This window comes from Clytia hemisphaerica, unplaced genomic scaffold (genome assembly GCF_902728285.1).
Source record: "Clytia hemisphaerica strain Z4C2 unplaced genomic scaffold, Clytia hemisphaerica genome assembly, whole genome shotgun sequence".
Classification (NCBI taxonomy): Eukaryota; Metazoa; Cnidaria; class Hydrozoa; order Leptothecata; family Clytiidae; genus Clytia; species Clytia hemisphaerica.
This window is the reverse complement of record NW_027104493.1, coordinates 1-17,233: the sequence shown is the minus strand read 5'-3', so window position 1 is coordinate 17,233 and position 17,233 is coordinate 1. Positions and strand designations below refer to the sequence as shown.

General features: G+C 35.1%; 1 protein-coding gene and 2 non-coding genes across 3 annotated transcripts; all 3 read right to left on the bottom strand.

Moving 5' to 3' along the window:
* Nucleotides 1–446: 446 nt before the first annotated feature.
* On the bottom strand, nucleotides 447–9,406 carry LOC136821602 (eukaryotic translation initiation factor 3 subunit B-like; the record flags this gene model as incomplete). The annotated part of the gene is given in 12 exon segments (XM_067077820.1): nucleotides 447–854; nucleotides 1,248–1,699; nucleotides 1,932–2,139; nucleotides 2,424–2,496; nucleotides 3,017–3,088; nucleotides 3,507–3,759; nucleotides 4,259–4,338; nucleotides 4,656–4,865; nucleotides 5,562–5,690; nucleotides 5,827–5,884; nucleotides 8,629–8,748; nucleotides 9,214–9,406. Coding segments are annotated over 12 exon segments (1,949 nt in total), but the record flags the coding sequence as incomplete, so codon positions are not given.
* LOC136821608 (small nucleolar RNA R38) lies at nucleotides 6,253–6,326 on the bottom strand. Its single transcript, XR_010848776.1, has one exon. It is a non-coding gene; the product is annotated as a small nucleolar RNA R38 (small nucleolar RNA).
* LOC136821609 (small nucleolar RNA R38) lies at nucleotides 8,515–8,588 on the bottom strand. The gene has a single exon (XR_010848777.1). It is a non-coding gene; the product is annotated as a small nucleolar RNA R38 (small nucleolar RNA).
* Nucleotides 9,407–17,233: the final 7,827 nt, after the last annotated feature.

The following is a 17,233-nucleotide window of genomic DNA, read 5'->3' as shown; positions in this document are numbered from 1 at the left end:
AAACTCAGCTAATGATAAAAGAATATGTTGCATTCGTTGCAACAGAATCGCAACAGAAACAGGGAAATATGGAATTCTATAAATGTTATAAAGGTTTTGCGCCGCAGGCGGTTTTTTACTTATTCTTACTTTTCGAATGACTGGATAGTGCTTTTCAAGGTTTTTAAGGTTATTCCCAGAAAATTGATAGTTTTCAAGGTTTTCAAGGTTGGGTGGTTCATTTTCAAGGTTTCTCAAGGTTTTCAAGGTCCCGTAGACACCCTGTTTAATCAACTAACAATTCGGCGTGGACTTTACATCTTTTCCACGCTGGCCTCCAGGGGATTAAGGCGGGGTCAAAATGCTTGCAAGCAACGTTACAAATCATTTCTTGCGAAAGAAATTAAGGCGAAAGGATTATGAAAAAGATTTTAAATAATAACAAACCAAAGAAAGAGAACAACAAATTTCCAAGTGTATGATATATTTTCCAACAGATGAGATATCGCCTTTTCCACGGTTTCCATAGGAACCACTTCAATGTGAAATGAATCCGAGCACTACATTCAAAAAACAAACAGAAACACGAGAATCGCCTCGTGCCAGTTCCCTTCATATTCTTAACATACAAATAAAAAGGAAAAAATAATTTAAAGATATAATTTCTAAAGTCTAATGTAATTTTTCACGATGTGTGGTATAAGCGGTTGGGGACCCAATTGATACCACTTTTTGTCGCCGACAACAAATTTTCGAGGTACTGCGTGGAGTTGATTACTCGCTTTTCTTCTTTGCAATGACTTCAGTTTCTTCACGGATAAAAAATTCAATTTTCTCTTCAAGCTGGTCCCCGCTTTCCTCTTCTGAATCCATACCTAGAAAAAAAGTTTTAAAATTACATCATCTAACTTCTGTTAGGTTACACCCTAAATTTTGCACAAATGCCAGATTGAAACTAAAATTTACCGCTAAATTTCGAAAAAAAATATCACACGAAACAAAGGAATCGCTCGATCTAGACTAGATCACATCCGTCGTCGAAAATACGGCTTCACTTTTTCTTGCCTGACAAAGTTTAGAAATTCGCTTCTAGCCCTTCGGGCTTGCACTTCATTGGTTACACGTTTAACACATTATGAAAGAAGACATTTGACTTGCACGAAAGGAATCGCTTCTTCAATTTCAAACATTGTCGCCGTCGGTAAGTTACATAATCTGTACGTCATTGTGTATAAAAGCAGGGATTGTAGGGAGTAAAGAAGTAATACCTTCACGGAGTGCCAATCTGTCGGATTTGTACTCCTCGAAAGTGGCACGGTGGCGGGCACGGAACTCTTCGAATTCGTTGAACAAGTTGCGACGCTTGTCAATCAATTCCTTGGATGCTTTGGATTGAGATAACTTATCCTTTTGTTCGAATTGCTTCTGGTATTTCTTTAACTCCTTCTTGATTTTGCTTAACTCTTTTTCCGAAAGTAACGATTCAGGCCGTGGCCGCCAGCTGAAGTTACAGAATTGATCGAGGGGATGACGCTGCAAGATTTTTCCTTGGAAAGACCAAATAAAATATCCGTTGTCCACTTTGTGTGCCCACCAGGATACACCAGTCATCAGGTAACGTCCAGTTGGATCCCATTCGACGTCAGTAGCCATGTAATGCTCACCCATGTTCATAGTCGTCATATCTGCTGTGTCTACGAATTCGAATACTCCGTTCATGCTATAGTAAAAATAAATGCAATTAGTTCGTAGGAAGGTTCGTATCTAGTCACAAAGCATTAAAGTGCAATAGAAGAAGGGTCAGCTATAAAAGATCTTAGCGATACGTAATACACGAGAAAAAACTTGCCGAAAGTTAGACGCCCAGATTAGAACAATGACAAATCTTTATGCTGCTTATATGGGTTCAGATAGCAGGAGAGAAGTGCGTCAGTCAAGTTTCGAAGTCTTACCTACGAAGGCCAGCAAGGACGCAAAATTGGCCAGCTGGGCACCATGAAATAGTGTTACATGTTTTCTTTTCGAGTGTTTTCAACAGATTAGCATGTCCAAGCGTCGTTTTCTCCAACTCGTAGAAGCTTGCACAAATGCGCGGACTTTCACCGTGGATAACGCCAAATTTATTACCGTTCGGTTCCCATTCGAACGCTTGGATTGTATCTGAAACAGAACAAAATGGATAATTATTCAGTTATTACGAACTCCAAGGGGATAACAACTTACTTGGAATTACAATACCCGCTAGAATAGTGTTTTTTTCTTCACATCTTATTTAGTCCCAAATTTAGCTTTACAAAAGAAGCACAACTTGAATTGTCAAGTAACTGAAATTCAGCTAATCAAAGTAGTTTTTGCACGAGTTCAATATTCAGATCGGAGGCAAACACAGACAGAAAATTCCAGACACACAGATAGACAGACAAAGAGTATCGTTTTCAATTCACCTTTAATTTCCAAAGTATCAATCGGGATATTCTTCTCCCGCATGCGGAACAACTCCAAATTGTAATAAAATCCCTGAAAAAAATGAAAAGAAATACAGTTGACGCTCTCTAATTCGACGTTCTACTATTCGATAGGCTCCCTTATTCGATGAAATTTAAAGTCCCGATCAACAAGAAACTCTCATAAACGAAGCTCCCTTATTCGATAAGCTCCCTTATTCGATGAAGATCCTAATCCCCTTGAAGATCGAATTAGAGAGCGTCAACTGTAGTCAGAAACATGAAGAACAGTAACTCTTTGAAAAGCTTAATCAAGGTCAATCATGAAGGGAACTTTTGGCTTCAGTTCTGCGAGATACTCATGTTAAAAAAAGTAGCTCCCAGCTAAGAGCTAAATTCATGATATGCACCACTGCAATGACTTCACAAGTTCGCAACTTTTCTGTTTTGTTCCACCCAATACGTCACTTTTTCTATTGTTTAAGTGACGTATTGGGTGGAATATTGTAAAAGTTTTCAGAAGACTCTCCAGTGGTGCATATCATCCCAATTATGGGCCTAAGGAGTACGGCGTTCACAAGTTAAGTGTATACCTTTTTAGATTTGGTGTGCCGCTCAACTTTGACGCATAAGAAATCTCCGTTCTTTTGCCAATGCATCTTACACTGAAAGTAAACATGGATGGGAATAAGTAAGAAGTTGCTCAAGATAAACAAACTGTTGTGTTAAAAACACAGCTTTTAACAGTTTTGGACCTTTGGTTTTGCAGCGCTATAGCAGGCTATGGCATTTATCTTCAGAAAATTTAGTGATTCAAACAAATTAAGCATAAGAATTCGTCAGAACAATCAAGTGTATATAGCTTAAATCTGGCGTAAGTTAAGACCGTCTGTGAATGTTGTCTTGGTGTGAAGTCTCACAAAAAAATCTAGAAAATGTAGAAATATGGAAAAACCTATCAAGCCTAAAAACCTAAAATTGTAAAATCTTTCGAGTCTAGACATAAGAGCATAACCTGTCAAGCCCAGAAACCTAACAAGAGAAAAGCCTATCAGAGCCCAGAAACCGAACAAACAGTCTTACATCATGCACATTGAAGAGATTTTTGACACGAATCTCTCGTCTACTCGGCAACTCCATCAAACAGACACGGGCGGGGGCGTTATCATCTTCCGGCACCCAATAGGCTATGATATTCTGAGTAGGCGACCATGTGAAGTCTTTCATACCAGGAATTTTGATACTCTTTTTGTCCAAGAGTCCAAAAACAGGTGATTCGTAAACACTGAGAACTTCATTTCCAGATCGGGCGACAAATTTACCATCGTTACTCCATCTGTGGGAAGAAATGAAATATGAATTTGGAATATGCAAACTCTTTTAATTAGCCTTTATTTTTACTTTAATCGGATTAATTTTCGCGAGATTAAATTTCGCGATTTCGCGAATTTTTGCTATTTTCGCGAAATTAAAACTCGCGAACACGCGTGAGATTCCTGATTCGCGAAATTAAATCCACCACAAAACTTTTAAAATTGTATTTTTGGCGGAGAAACTAGTTCCAAGTCGCCATTTATGGCAAAAAATGGCTATTTTCAGCTGTTTTCTGGCTTATTCACGAAATTAAATCCACGCGAAATATTTCAAAACTCTGACTCGCGAAATTAAATCCAGAAAATTTCGCGATTTTTTTAGCTCGCGAAATTTGATCTCGCGAAATTTAATCCGGTTAAAGTATTATAAAATAATTAAAAGTACGTCTTAAATGTAGACAATTCACTTTTGTCGAATGCCACGATCTGATAAGAAGTAAAAAGAAACATCAAAATGCTCACTTGAAGACAGGCCAGTGACCACCTGTTGCAATGAAACCACGCTTTTTAGCTCCAGTTTTTGAATCCCAAATAATGATACCCTGAAAAAAAATTTATCTTCTTATTTGCGAAGTTCCAAGTTCCCTGTTAAGGTAAATAATCCATTTATACAAAAGATTTTAGACTCTGAAAAACAAATGCTCAGAAACAATAGGCTACAAGGCAAAAGTTTACCCTTTTCCAGGTGGAGATTTATTGAGGGACGAGTTTTCATTTCATGACTGTGGTATAAAGCCTTTATTAAATTGAAAAGACGAAAGAGAGAGAGATCACTTACAAGGGTCGTGCATACTAGCTTCCTGTACTGGAGTATAAGAAACGTTTAACAAATGAAAAGTACAAGAAAGAGAGCACTTACAGAAGGTTCTTGTGTATTGGCGTCTTGTACGGGAGCGTAAGAAACTATATAGCGCTCACATGGTGAGAAATCCATCAATTGAACGTCGGAGTGATTGAACCTTTGTATCCGTTCGAACTCAGGACCTCCCCATAGAGCAATACCTTGTCTGTGAAATGTAGCCAGATAAGATCCTTTGGGTGACCATTTAGTTGTGGTTTCAGTCCAATTCTGTAAAAGTAGAAATAGAATTGAGTTTCAGATATCATGCAGCATGCAGTTATCCTCTAGAAAGTCATAGCCAATTAGCATATAATCAACACACAGCCTTTTAAAGCCGTTATGAGATATGCCGAAATATGCCGAACGTGCAAAAGAAAATGATAGATATTTTCCTGATAGAGCTCATTTCTCTGTATTTCTTGATATTTAAAGACAGAAAACATGGCTAGGGATTGAGGAATTGGGTTCTGAAATGACTGATTGCGATCTGTTCAAACCTTTAGACGGAAAAGCAATCTTACAGAACAAACTGCCTTGTTTGTACCAGATGGATACAGGTTTTTTTCTAAACAAGATAAGCAACTAAGCAACTATTCAATTATCTTTTCAGGGGAGGATTGATGTCACTCAAACTGACTACTCTTCAATGTAAAGCAAAACCACTGATCTTAAACTACTTGACTGGATTGATCCGGCTTAATTGTAAATTTGTGCCAAATCATTAGACAGCCCTGGACAGCCATGTCATGTTCTTGTCATCTTTTGCATAAGGCCAGCGGTCCTTTATTATCTTACTTCACAATGTGAACGAAAACATTTGAATCAAACGTCAAAGGTTTGAAAAAATTATGTAAAACAGAAGCAAACGTGGCACAATTTAAAATTTGGACCTAGCTATGACAGTGGAAAGGGAGGGGAACTTACATCACGTTGGTTTTTCATAGTTGGGGCAGCAGCACCATTTTGAAGAATAACAACTTTATCTCCTTGAGCATAAATTATTGAATACTGATCGTTTGAGTCTGGTTCCAGGAGCCACGATTTGAGGTTGCACTGAAAGAGTGAGAGGATACAAATATAGGTTGATAATTTTTCAGATTAGTGTCATAGAATCCCAGAAGAACTGCAATACTTGTTCAAATCATCACAATAACATTTGAAAAAACCCTTGAAAATGAAAATATCTTACGACTTCTTTGTATTCTTCTTTAGCTGGTGGATTCCATTCCGGCGAAACATTTTTATATCTGAAAGTGCAAGCCAAAAACAGGTCAATAACTTAAAATTTCTGAGATGCATGCGTCCAAATTTCCAAATTTTCTCTATCCATCTATTTTCTTCTGGTGCCTTCAACACATTAGAATTTTGAAACTTTTCAGCCCCACCCAATTTCATAGACAAAAATTTTCAAATCAAATTTGGGAAAATAAGCATCTCAGTCTGACTTTCGTTCTCAACACTTGTCTTATGACAGGGATAACTTTAATCATCACTGATGCTTCTTTTTACACCTTCATTATTTAGTTTGTAAGTTTCAAAAGAGAACCAGAAATAATCACCACTTTGTCAAAGATCTGTGGAGGTGAAGTAGATGACAAAATATATTTGGAAAATCTAGCATCTCAGTCTGACGTGTGTTCTCAACACTTAGTCTTATGACAGGGATAACTTTGATCATCACTGATGCTTAGTCAGAGTAAACCCAGATAAAAGGTTTGTTTTGCAAGTGAAATTGAAATGCCTGTTTTACAGGATCAATTCAAAAATTCATTCAACTTCATAAGCAGCCTCTGAAACTTTCATCATTCAATTTGTAGGTTTCAGAAGTAGAATCAGAAATAATCATCAGTTGAATAAATTATAACATGACACTTTCTTAACGTCCTTAGTTGAATTTGAAAACATCTGTAACATGAGTTATATTTTTCGACATTCACTTTATGACAGGGATAATTAAATTCTTCATTGATCAGGCAATATTCTAGAAAGGCAGGGAAGCGTTCTCTAGAGATCAAGATGGGCACTTACTCTGCTGTTATTTCACAAGAAAGGCTCTGTTTTCATCATGATTATTATTGATTATTGAAGGACAGCGTCCGATAACCAGACATTTATAAGGCATGCAACTTTACTTTGACCTGATACATATTCTCGGGTACCTAATAGGTGGGGGGTTGGAATAAGCGGGGGGGGGGGGGTTTGGAAAAAAAATCTCAAAACTTAATAAGCGGGATGGGGGGGGGGGGGGTTGGAATAAAAATGTCTTGAGTGGAAATTTTTTGAAAAGGAGGCTAATACAGCTGAATTAGGACAAAAAAGGGAACTTTCAAAAACATTTTCTCAAAAAATTAATAAGCGGGGGGGGGGGGGGGTTGGAATAAGAATGTGCTGGGTGGAAAATTTTCGAAAAATTAATTAGTGGGGGGGGGGGGCGGCGGCTATTAAGTACCCGAGAGTAAGTCTCAAGCAAAGAAAAGGGTTGAAACATAAGAATGAAGTTGAATAGAAAAGCATAAAATTGAAGTCAAATCAGATAAAAATAGGGAAACACTTACTTTTAAAAATCGATAGTTCAAATTTCACAACATCTCAGAGTCATATTATTCAACATTCACTTTATGACAGGGACAGGCTTCGGCATAAGAAAAAAGAAGGCGTGTGATCATCGCACGCCTACATAGTAATTTTTAGTAATTTAGGCGTGCGAATCATGGCACGCCTCATTTTCTTTAGACGTGCGATCGCGTGCGATCGTTTTTTTCTTTTATTTTATAAACATCATTAACAATGATGAGGCACAAACTTTTGAACAATTCCTAAGAATGATCTTTCTTTTATCTACATAAAAACTAGACAACAGGAAAGAAGAAATCAATCTTCATATTTGAAAAACAAAAACAGAAACCAAAAGAGCACTGAATAATCAAGAAGGAGAATACTTTACTTTAGGAAAACAAATGAGAAGAAGAATCATGCAGCAAAAGTAACTTTTAAGAAGAGCTAGTTTATTGTCATAAACCAACGACCTCATAAACATAGCATGCGAGAGGGAAGGAAAAAGATTTGAGAGAGGAAAAATCATACAGCAAAAGTGATTATTTTAAAAGGTTTTAGAGAGACGAAAAATCGTGCAGCAAAAGTTATTTTTGAGAAAGGCTTGTTTATTGAAGACCAAAGCATAGTATGAGAGAAAGAGGAGAGAGAAGATGTGTATCCATTAGAGTAACTTTTTTATAAGAAATTTTGTATACATATAGCAGTTTGAAAGAGTAAAGGAAAGTTTATCTTTCATCTATTTGGTTCTTATGATTAAAGTAGAAAATAATATTTGATCTTCTTTCAACAAGCAGAAAAAATATTTCTAGAATAAATTTTTGGATGTGCGATTGATCGCACGCCTCGCTAGGTTTTCATGATTTATGGCGTGTGATAAATTGCACGCCTAAAAGGCTTTTAGGCGTGTGCGGAGGCGTGCGCGTGCGATCGCACGCCTAATATGCCGAAGCCTGCAGGGATAACTAAATTCTTCATTGATATTGATTATTGTATTTCGAACTGAGAATTCTTAAGCTAAGTAAGGTTCAAAACATAAAAATGGAGAACAGAAAATCATACATCACAATTGAAGCTAAATAAGGGAAACGGAAGTAATGCAAGGCTGGTGACATTTCGTTTTGATTATGTGTATCAATTTTACAACATAATTCATATTTGGCAAATCTAGCATCTCAGTCTGACGTGCGTTCTCAACACTTAGTCTTATGACAGTGATAACTTTGATCATCATCAATGCTTCACATCCAATTTGTCAGTCTCAAAAGAGACAGAAATGTCACCAGTTTGTCAGAGATCTTATGTTAACATAATTTGGCAAATCTAGCATCTCAGCCTGACCTGTGTTCTCAACATTTTGTTTTATGACAGGGATAACTTTGATCATCACTGATGCTTAAGTCAAGAATAATGAAATTTTTATTTAAATTATACTTACTTGTCAAAATCTGAGAAGGAGTTAACAACAAATGTATGGCTTTTGTCCAACTTATACCCATTTGCAGTTTTGATTGCATTGCTTGCATCTGATGAATTTGAGAATTCCAAGAATATGTAGCTAAAAAAGAAAGAAGTTTCATCCACTAAGGCTCGATCTATATTTTTTATCAATGAAATAAAACGTTTTCTAAAATAGTTCAATAAGGGACCAATTTTAGACTCTTTGCATTGGAGTGTCCAACCTTACATGAGAAAATTTGTTAGCAAAAGATTTTGCCACTTGTCACTTTTTACCAACAAATGGTAGGTTTGTGCCCACTAATTGTTTACTAGCCTGGATATCCAAGCTGTAAATTATTGTTTAACTTTAAGTTTTAAGATATGACGGGATATTTGAATCGAAAAATACACATGCGCTGCCTTCTAATATTGGGATGCAAAATCGCTTTAGAAAGACTTTGTTTTTTCAAATTTCTAACTCATATATTATATTTGTTTCAAGAAATTTATAAATCTCTGAACATGCAAGTACTGAACCAAAAAAATTGACATGGATGTTTAAAAAAATATGAAAATGTCTTACCCTTTGGTTTTTCCATTTTCTTCTGGATAGTATTCATTTACAACATTACCAAACTTAGAAAAGACTTTTCGTATAATTGTTTTCAGTTTCTCTAGACGATCTGGACCAACAACTGGTACATTATCCACAATGATGACTGTATCCAGACTATCACTTTCATTTGGGCGCTGATCCAAAACATCAGGAAGAAGATCTAAAAGGTTAAAAATTATGTTTCTTGAAATTTCAGTTATATTATACTGAGTTTCCTTTGTCACATATATTTGCTGGTCCATTATTTTACCCACAATTAGTGCCCTGTTTTTGCATAAAATGCAGAGTTGCATAGTGTCCGGCTGGGTGATCAATACAGGCTGCATCATTTGAAAATTTCAGGCGTGTGGTCAATCACACTCCTAAAATCTTAATTTTAGTAATTTAGGCGTGTGATAAGGAGTGCTATGCACAACTTTCAGTTGTGAAACTTACTTTATGGGGTGTGATCGATCGCACTCCTCAGACATTTTAGGTGTGTGTGGAGGTGTGCGCGTGCTATCGCACGCCTCAAATGATGCAGCCTGTCAATATGAAATTTAATACAAATTTGTACCTAGTACTTAACAGGCTTTGTATTTTCATTTTCCTGGAGTATTTCCAGAAGAGACTATCACTGCAAAAAGATTTTAGGTTCATGTCTATTGCCATTTTTAAGATTTTTCCAGTCAAAAATTGGATTTTTGATTGAAATATTGCATTTTAGCAGGAATTTAAATTCCAAAATGGTGGATATACCCAAATCCCAAGCCCAGACGACTTTGATTTTCCTGCATTATTTCGAGAATACTATCACTGCAAGAAAATTCAGGCCCATGTATATTGTCATTTAAGAGATTTTTTCAGTCCAAATTTGGATTTTTGCATGAAAAATAGCTCTTAGCAGGGATTTTATTTCCATAATGGGGGACATAGACACATCCCAGACCCAAATGATTTTTATTTCCCTGGAGTATCTCCAGAGTACTATCACTGCAAAAAAAAATTCAATCAGCATTTAAACTCAGTTTGTAGAATCTTGCCTTAAAAATGCTATTTTTTGATAAAAACGTTTTTTTATCTTCTAAAAAGCGATTTTTGAAGACGCCATTTGATTTTTTGAAAAAAGTGAAAATCTTTAAATTTTGCTTAAAGACTTTATTGAAGACTTCCATCTCTGAAAATTTCAGATGCGTGAATCAATTAGTTTAAAAAGCATTTTGCTACCCAAAATTGGCTTAAAACAGCTCGTTTAGGGCTCCAACGGGCACAATTTTCAATCCAATATGATTATTTTGTTGTTTCTTCATAAAATTTAGTACAGCAAGTGAAAAAAAAAAAGATTTGCAATAGTTTTGACATATTTACAGGCCTGAAAAGGCCAGAAAATGCCATTTTTCCAAATTTTTGCCTGTAGTGCGAATCAGTACCCCCAGGGGGGTTCGGCCAATCTTGGACTTCTGACCTTAAAAATTGTGCAGAATGCCTCAAAGTACGTTAAGTTTTCATAAAAAACACTACATCTTGAATTTTCTGACTTTGACATTTGACGCCCCACCCTACTATAAAGCATTTTTTTAATATAATTCTTGTAAATTTTGAGAAAAAATTGAAATTTTTTTGCTGTAATAGCCCTTTTATTGTAAGAAAAATTGTTAAAATGCTTAAATTGTTAACATTACTTTCATCATATCAAATCATTTTGCAAAGTTACAAAGAGTTTGAGCAAGTTTTGGAAGAGATATGAAGAATAAACCTCAAAAAAGCTGATTTTTCGGTAAAAAAGACCCCCGGACAGTTTTTTGGGCTGGAATTCGTCAAAAATGCATAAAATTGAAAAAAAAATTTTTTTGTCTTCTATCATTGTATGGAACAGAAAAAACACCAGGCGAAGAAGATCTGAAGATGCCGACTTTTACCCCCTACCCCTAGTTAATTGAATCAATATACCTTTTGCAAGACACTGTTGACACTATAATTGATACTGTAAATTGGTCTAATATTGAAATCCCTCATCTAATTTCGAGAAACCATTTTTAGAGTTAGGGAATAATAGTATAAGGTCGGAATCACTGATGGGAACTATTTCTTTGAATAGGGAACAAGGAAGCTAAAACTCAAACTTGCCAAACTATGTAGGTTTTTTATGTTTACACACGTGTAAACATAAAGAAATCTTCATTAGAAACATAATTTCAGAGAAGTTCATTCCATGCCAAATGTTACTTTGTGATGTTCCTTTTAGATTGTTCCAGTGGTTTTGAAAGCCCAAACAAACAGTCTCCTTCTTTGACAGCCTACACAGCCATCAAAATTTATGCAGATGCCTGTTACCCCTTTAGAAGTTTTGCAGCACATTTTTGCTATGGCAGAATTAGACAAAGTACACAAAGCTACGGAACTCCACATACTCCTCAGCCAGTCCAAAGGGGATAAACAAACTTGTCCCTTGTAAATGCTGTGTTGTAAAAGACAAATCAATAAGATGATGTTATCATTAAAAAGATTTCTGAGCTGGAATACTGTAATTAGTTACCCTCATTGGCTCTAACTTAGAACGAGTGGTCGAGTCACGGAATTGTTGATTTCTAGAATGTATTTTCATTTGCTATTGAATCTCTTTATAACAAGTTTGTTTTGATACTTCAACCCAGGGTTATCAATCAAACTTTATTCACATTACTGTATAGACCTTACTCTTTGAACAAAAAATACTGAAAATGCCAGGCAAAATTCCAAGCACTCTGGTCACTGGCCGTTTTTTGACTTAGAACTTGAGTTTTGGCTTTCGAAAATAACCAAAATCTTTTATGAAACCCCTCAAGGCTTATGAAGTGTTTATTTTCAAGGATTAAGCATTGCATTTGCGAAAATAGAAAGAAATGTATTGAATTGAATTTATTTTCAATCATCATAGAAAGAATACATTTTGATTTTGCTCACTATCTTCATCTTTTTGACAGTTTTGTACACAAAATACAAATTCTCTAAATATTGAGTTTTGAAACCCAATTCAAAATTGAGTATTTTGGCCGTATAACGGCCACAAAAAAGTGCTTGGAATTTTCACTGAATGCATATTTGGACTTTGTACCCTATACTGCATGCAAGCACTTCAGCCAAAGTCCCACAAAATATATGCATACATTTGATACTATTTTTGGCATAAAGTCGTTTTAAAACCTTTCCTGGTCACAACCACCTCATAATACTCTAAATCTCAACTATCTTTTGTGCTAGGAATTTTAGCCTTAATCTTCTTGCAAAATTCATTTTTGAGATTTCTCTTGCAGAGTCTGAATATTTTTTCTTCTTTTTTATTTTTCTTTTAAATTGTATTTTTTATTATTATTTTTTTAGTATATCTGGGAAAATTTGGATTCATTTATAGAAATAGAAATAGAAAGCGGGACAAAAATCACTTTTTTGAAGTTTGCAAAAAAAACGCCACATAAAAGATCTTTCAAATTCAGTATGTGAATAGAGCAGTAAAAAATACAACTTTTCTATTTTTCCTTTTTTTTGCAAAAGTTCTAAGAATGAAAATAAAGAGATAATGATAATTGAATACTATCCACTGATGATCCGCAGCACTATCGTAAAGCTAGAATCGCTTTGCGTACTCTTTTCTTGAGCTAAGATGATTAACAGATTAAAGTTTTTCACCCGCGCAGGAGCTCATGGGCGTTCTGCGAGCATTCTCGGCTCAATCTTTGGATTGCGCTAAAAATGGTAGACTTATTTATCAACAACCAATAGATAACCAATCAGTTAACAGCTGGGTGTTTCAGATAAAAACGGCAATTATTTCTCTTTTCGGCAACTATTGCCGAAAACTGCAATTTTTTCAATGATAACATGCTGAATCAGTAGAAAAGTAAAAAAAGTAAATGAAAATTGCAGTTTTCGGCAATTATTGCCGTTTTTGAAAAGTTGATTTTATTGTTTAACACGTGGTATTTGACACCCTCGCGATAAGTAGGCCCACTGTGCCTGGTTTAGTTTTGTTTTCAACTGATTTCTGTTTTCTCCTCCTAGCTGTGTTTCCACATTGATGCAGGATCTTTTTACATATCATTTCAGAACTTTTCGTGTTATTGAGCAATGAAATATTGAAAAAATGACTTTAAGATCTGAAAAACCTTTCCCTCTATATAATTTTACATTTTTCAAACACCTCTGACATCTTAACCCTTGTAAGGACAGCAGATTTCTGCTGACTCAACATTTCATCGTTAAAAAAATTGCTGTTTTCAGCAATAGTTGCTGAAAAGAGCAATAATTGCTGTTTTTATCTTAAACACCCAACTGTTAACTGATTGGTTATTTATTGGTTATTGGTCATGGCAGTCATTCAAATTTTTTTCAAAGCTCGATTATTTATCGATTAATTTTGTCATCGATTGTTTATCGATTATAGATCGATTAAACTTCGATTAAATTAAGTATCAATTAAAAATCGACCGGCTATCGATCACAGAGCTTTTGATATTGATTACGTATCGATCAAATAGTTAATCGATCAACTATCGATTCATGATTGATTATTTATCAGATTTTAGGGAGTGGTACTTTATTTGGATTAACTTTCGCCTTTGCAAGATTAAATTTCTCGATTTCTCGAATTTTCGCCATTTTTGCGAAATTAAAAGCAACATTTTTCGCTGATCTCGATTGTACTTTTGAATTAAATCCAATCCCCTGGTAGCATAGGGCCTAGAAAAGCTACTACACTCATTTTTTTATAAACATACAGTAAATTTCGGCTGAAGCATTCTCAAACCCTATGAAAGGCTGAACAAAAAAAAGTTAAAAAAACAACAAAGTTACCGTTTTATTTAGAGAAGGGGCGTTATTGAATGGTTTGCCTTTTCGCAGGAGCATTATTAATTCGTAAGCGGGCGTTTATTCAAAGTAATACGATCGGTATGAGATTTGGCGAATTCCAGAAATTTTCTTTACTTCATTAAACACCTTATCTTGGCCCTTTTTACGCCGGACACTGCTGTTATGGTGTCCATTCCAGCCAAGCCATATTTTATCATTCTACAGAAATCCCCGCTTGAAAAATCAAAATATTGATAGTGGTCGAGTTTACTAAACTTTGCCGAATTAAAACGCGCGAAAATATCATATGACGTATGACCACGGCTTCCGTTCACTCCGATCATGATTCTGATCACGTGATATAGCTTGATGTTTTGCCTTTTTTAAACCAATGAAATCATTTGTTTATACCGCACTAAAGGCCTTTCTAGATTACCGCGCAAAAAAAACGGGGGTCAACATGAACTTTAAAGCCTGCTGCGGGAAAGGGAAATGGTTTTGAAGAACCAAGTATAGGCAAAAAGGTTTCAATATTATTCAAATATCACAAAAACAAGTGACATTTACATGGTTGATCTTTATAAAGTTTGATCTGACGGCTTGTTGTAAAAAAAATTGACCCCCCTGTTGGTTTTATAGCCTATCTTTTTGGATTTGTGAGAAGAGAAGTCATTTGGAAGTGTAATCATACCCTTTCCAGGGAACTGGACCAACATTTTTAAGTCAGAATTCATTGCCAGTAATGCCGCAGCGTGGTTTGAAACCTTGCTGGTGGTTGTTGTAGGTCTGGTGGAAAATGGATTTATTTCTGAATATAAAAATTACTGCAGCTATAATATTTTCTTTATTTTGACAAACAAAAGGTTCAAGGTTTGTTTACTTTTTATTTTACTGCATTTCTCTGTCTTATTCTGCTGTAGTAGGCAATTGAAAACTCCTGATTTTTTGTTTTTGTCAGTGCTCGCTCGGCAGCCATTTTGAATTTTTTTTTTCGATGTCTGTACTCGGCAATTTCGTGACCTCTACAGAATCGACGATTTTGCCTGAGGGGAACAGCAGTGCAGACTTTATTAGCGTTATTTTTGGGCTTGTTGGTGGAATAAGGGCCGGCGTAAAAAGGGCCGGTAATGTAGTCAATAGTCGGTCACGATCGATATATAATCGATAACGATACGTGATTGAAGATAAGTAAATAATTGATAAGTAATCGATGCATGAACGATAAGTAATCGATGATTGTTAACAATCGATACATGACAGTTACATCAATATGACTTCTTACCTGTCTTTAAAAATATAAATAAAAGTAATCACGGGAAAGGACGCGAAAAAAAAAGACATAAGTGTGAGAACAGAGTAATTAAACTCGTTAGAAAAAGTACCATTAGAAGTCATAAAAAATCAACCTGAATAAATGCAATCGGAATCCCAGAGAACTTCATAATTCCCCAAACAACATTACATTACTATGTCAAACTCCCATTACATAAATTTTACAATTACGTCAGAGTAGACTACGCTCGCCACCGAAGAGGTTTATTTTGAAAGGGTAATTACATTTTATTGTTCGCTTCTTTTTTAAAGATTGGCCGGGTTGGAAAAGTATGAATTTCTTTGTACATATTTTACCTACCCCAAATATTTAGGAGGCTGAGTTTTAAACGAATCGTCAAGTTGAAACGAACGATAAATCTATCAAAGTCTGTTTTGTTTACCCCTGGTGACTTAACAAAAGAGACTTAACTCGATGTTACAATCCAATTATTGAAAGTTTTTGTCTGCCTTTTTATAATGAGCGAGACATACGTTCTCTGATTACGCAATTTTCATATTGACATTTTCGAGGCATTTTGATGTAACTGCATGATTGATAAGTAATCGACAGGTTGTATGTAGTCAATATGTGTTTGATAAGTAATCAATAGCTTGGAAATAATCGATTGCTGATCGATACTCAAGATTTTTTGAAGGTCTGATTACCTATTGATTATTTATCGATTACTCAAGATTATCGATTATATCGATTAACTACACCTGGCAGAGAGCAGAGGAATAATCCTTTTTCAATCAGTGATTCAACACACGTGCGTTTGGTTTGGGAACGCGAAACACGAACGCAAACTACCCATGTCTAAACTTTTCAATATATCTCCAGAACTAACAGATTTTTTGAAATTCTGTAAAAAGGTCTAAGTTCCTGAATAGTTTTACTATGTTCTATGAAAAAATCATAAGCATCAGTCAAATACTCGTTCATCTATTTAAGATTGAAGACAAAAATTTGCGAAGAAAAATAAACCTTGAGCACAAAAAATGCTTTTTTAAACACTTTTTTCCACCGAAAAACAAATAACTTTTACAGACTTACCTTCCCCAAACATTGAAGAAGCCTCTAGCAATAAGCAAAAAGCTCGTCCCAGCTGTTGAAAAAACTACTTAAAGCACTATAGCTCTCACCCAACAAAATTGTGGATTTTAAAAATTAGATATTCAGAATCTATTAAAAATTTCGCTTTCAATGATATATAACATCATGGGGTTTTGTGGCTGTGTTGGAAAGATATTGGTTCTTGAAAGGTCAATAAATGGCCCATTTTGGCTTAAAATTTGATGAAACAATGAAAATCACAAATATGAATAATATATTATTCTCATCGAATTTCAACATATTGCCATCAAAACAATTATTAAATATTTCCCAAGGCATGTATTTTCGAAGATCAAAAATCATATACTGAAAAATTAGCACTGTTTAAAAAATATGGACCTTTTTGGAAAAAAATGAGAATGAAACATTTTCGAAAAAAAATCTGTTAGTATTTTTCCCTTGTCTATTTCTAAGGTATGACTAAGTCTAAAATTAAATTTTAGCAGCTAAATATTACCAGATGACTTGTTTGAACATGTCATATAAACATCAAGTTGATTGATGAACAAGTTTTGGAGAAAAGATAATTTTAAAACGCCAACCTGGATTTTCCGTCACGGCGCAACGCAAACTTTAAAGTACACTAAAAAATTACCTTGGTGTTTTAGAGTGAATTCTTTTAGTGATTCTCAACAGTCCTATAAGTCTAATATTGTAAACATTTAAAAACTGAAAAAATTCTGCTTTGTTCAATTTTATTTAGAAATTATGATTTTCCGTCACGGCGCAACCGAATTTTAGACCCCAAAAAAA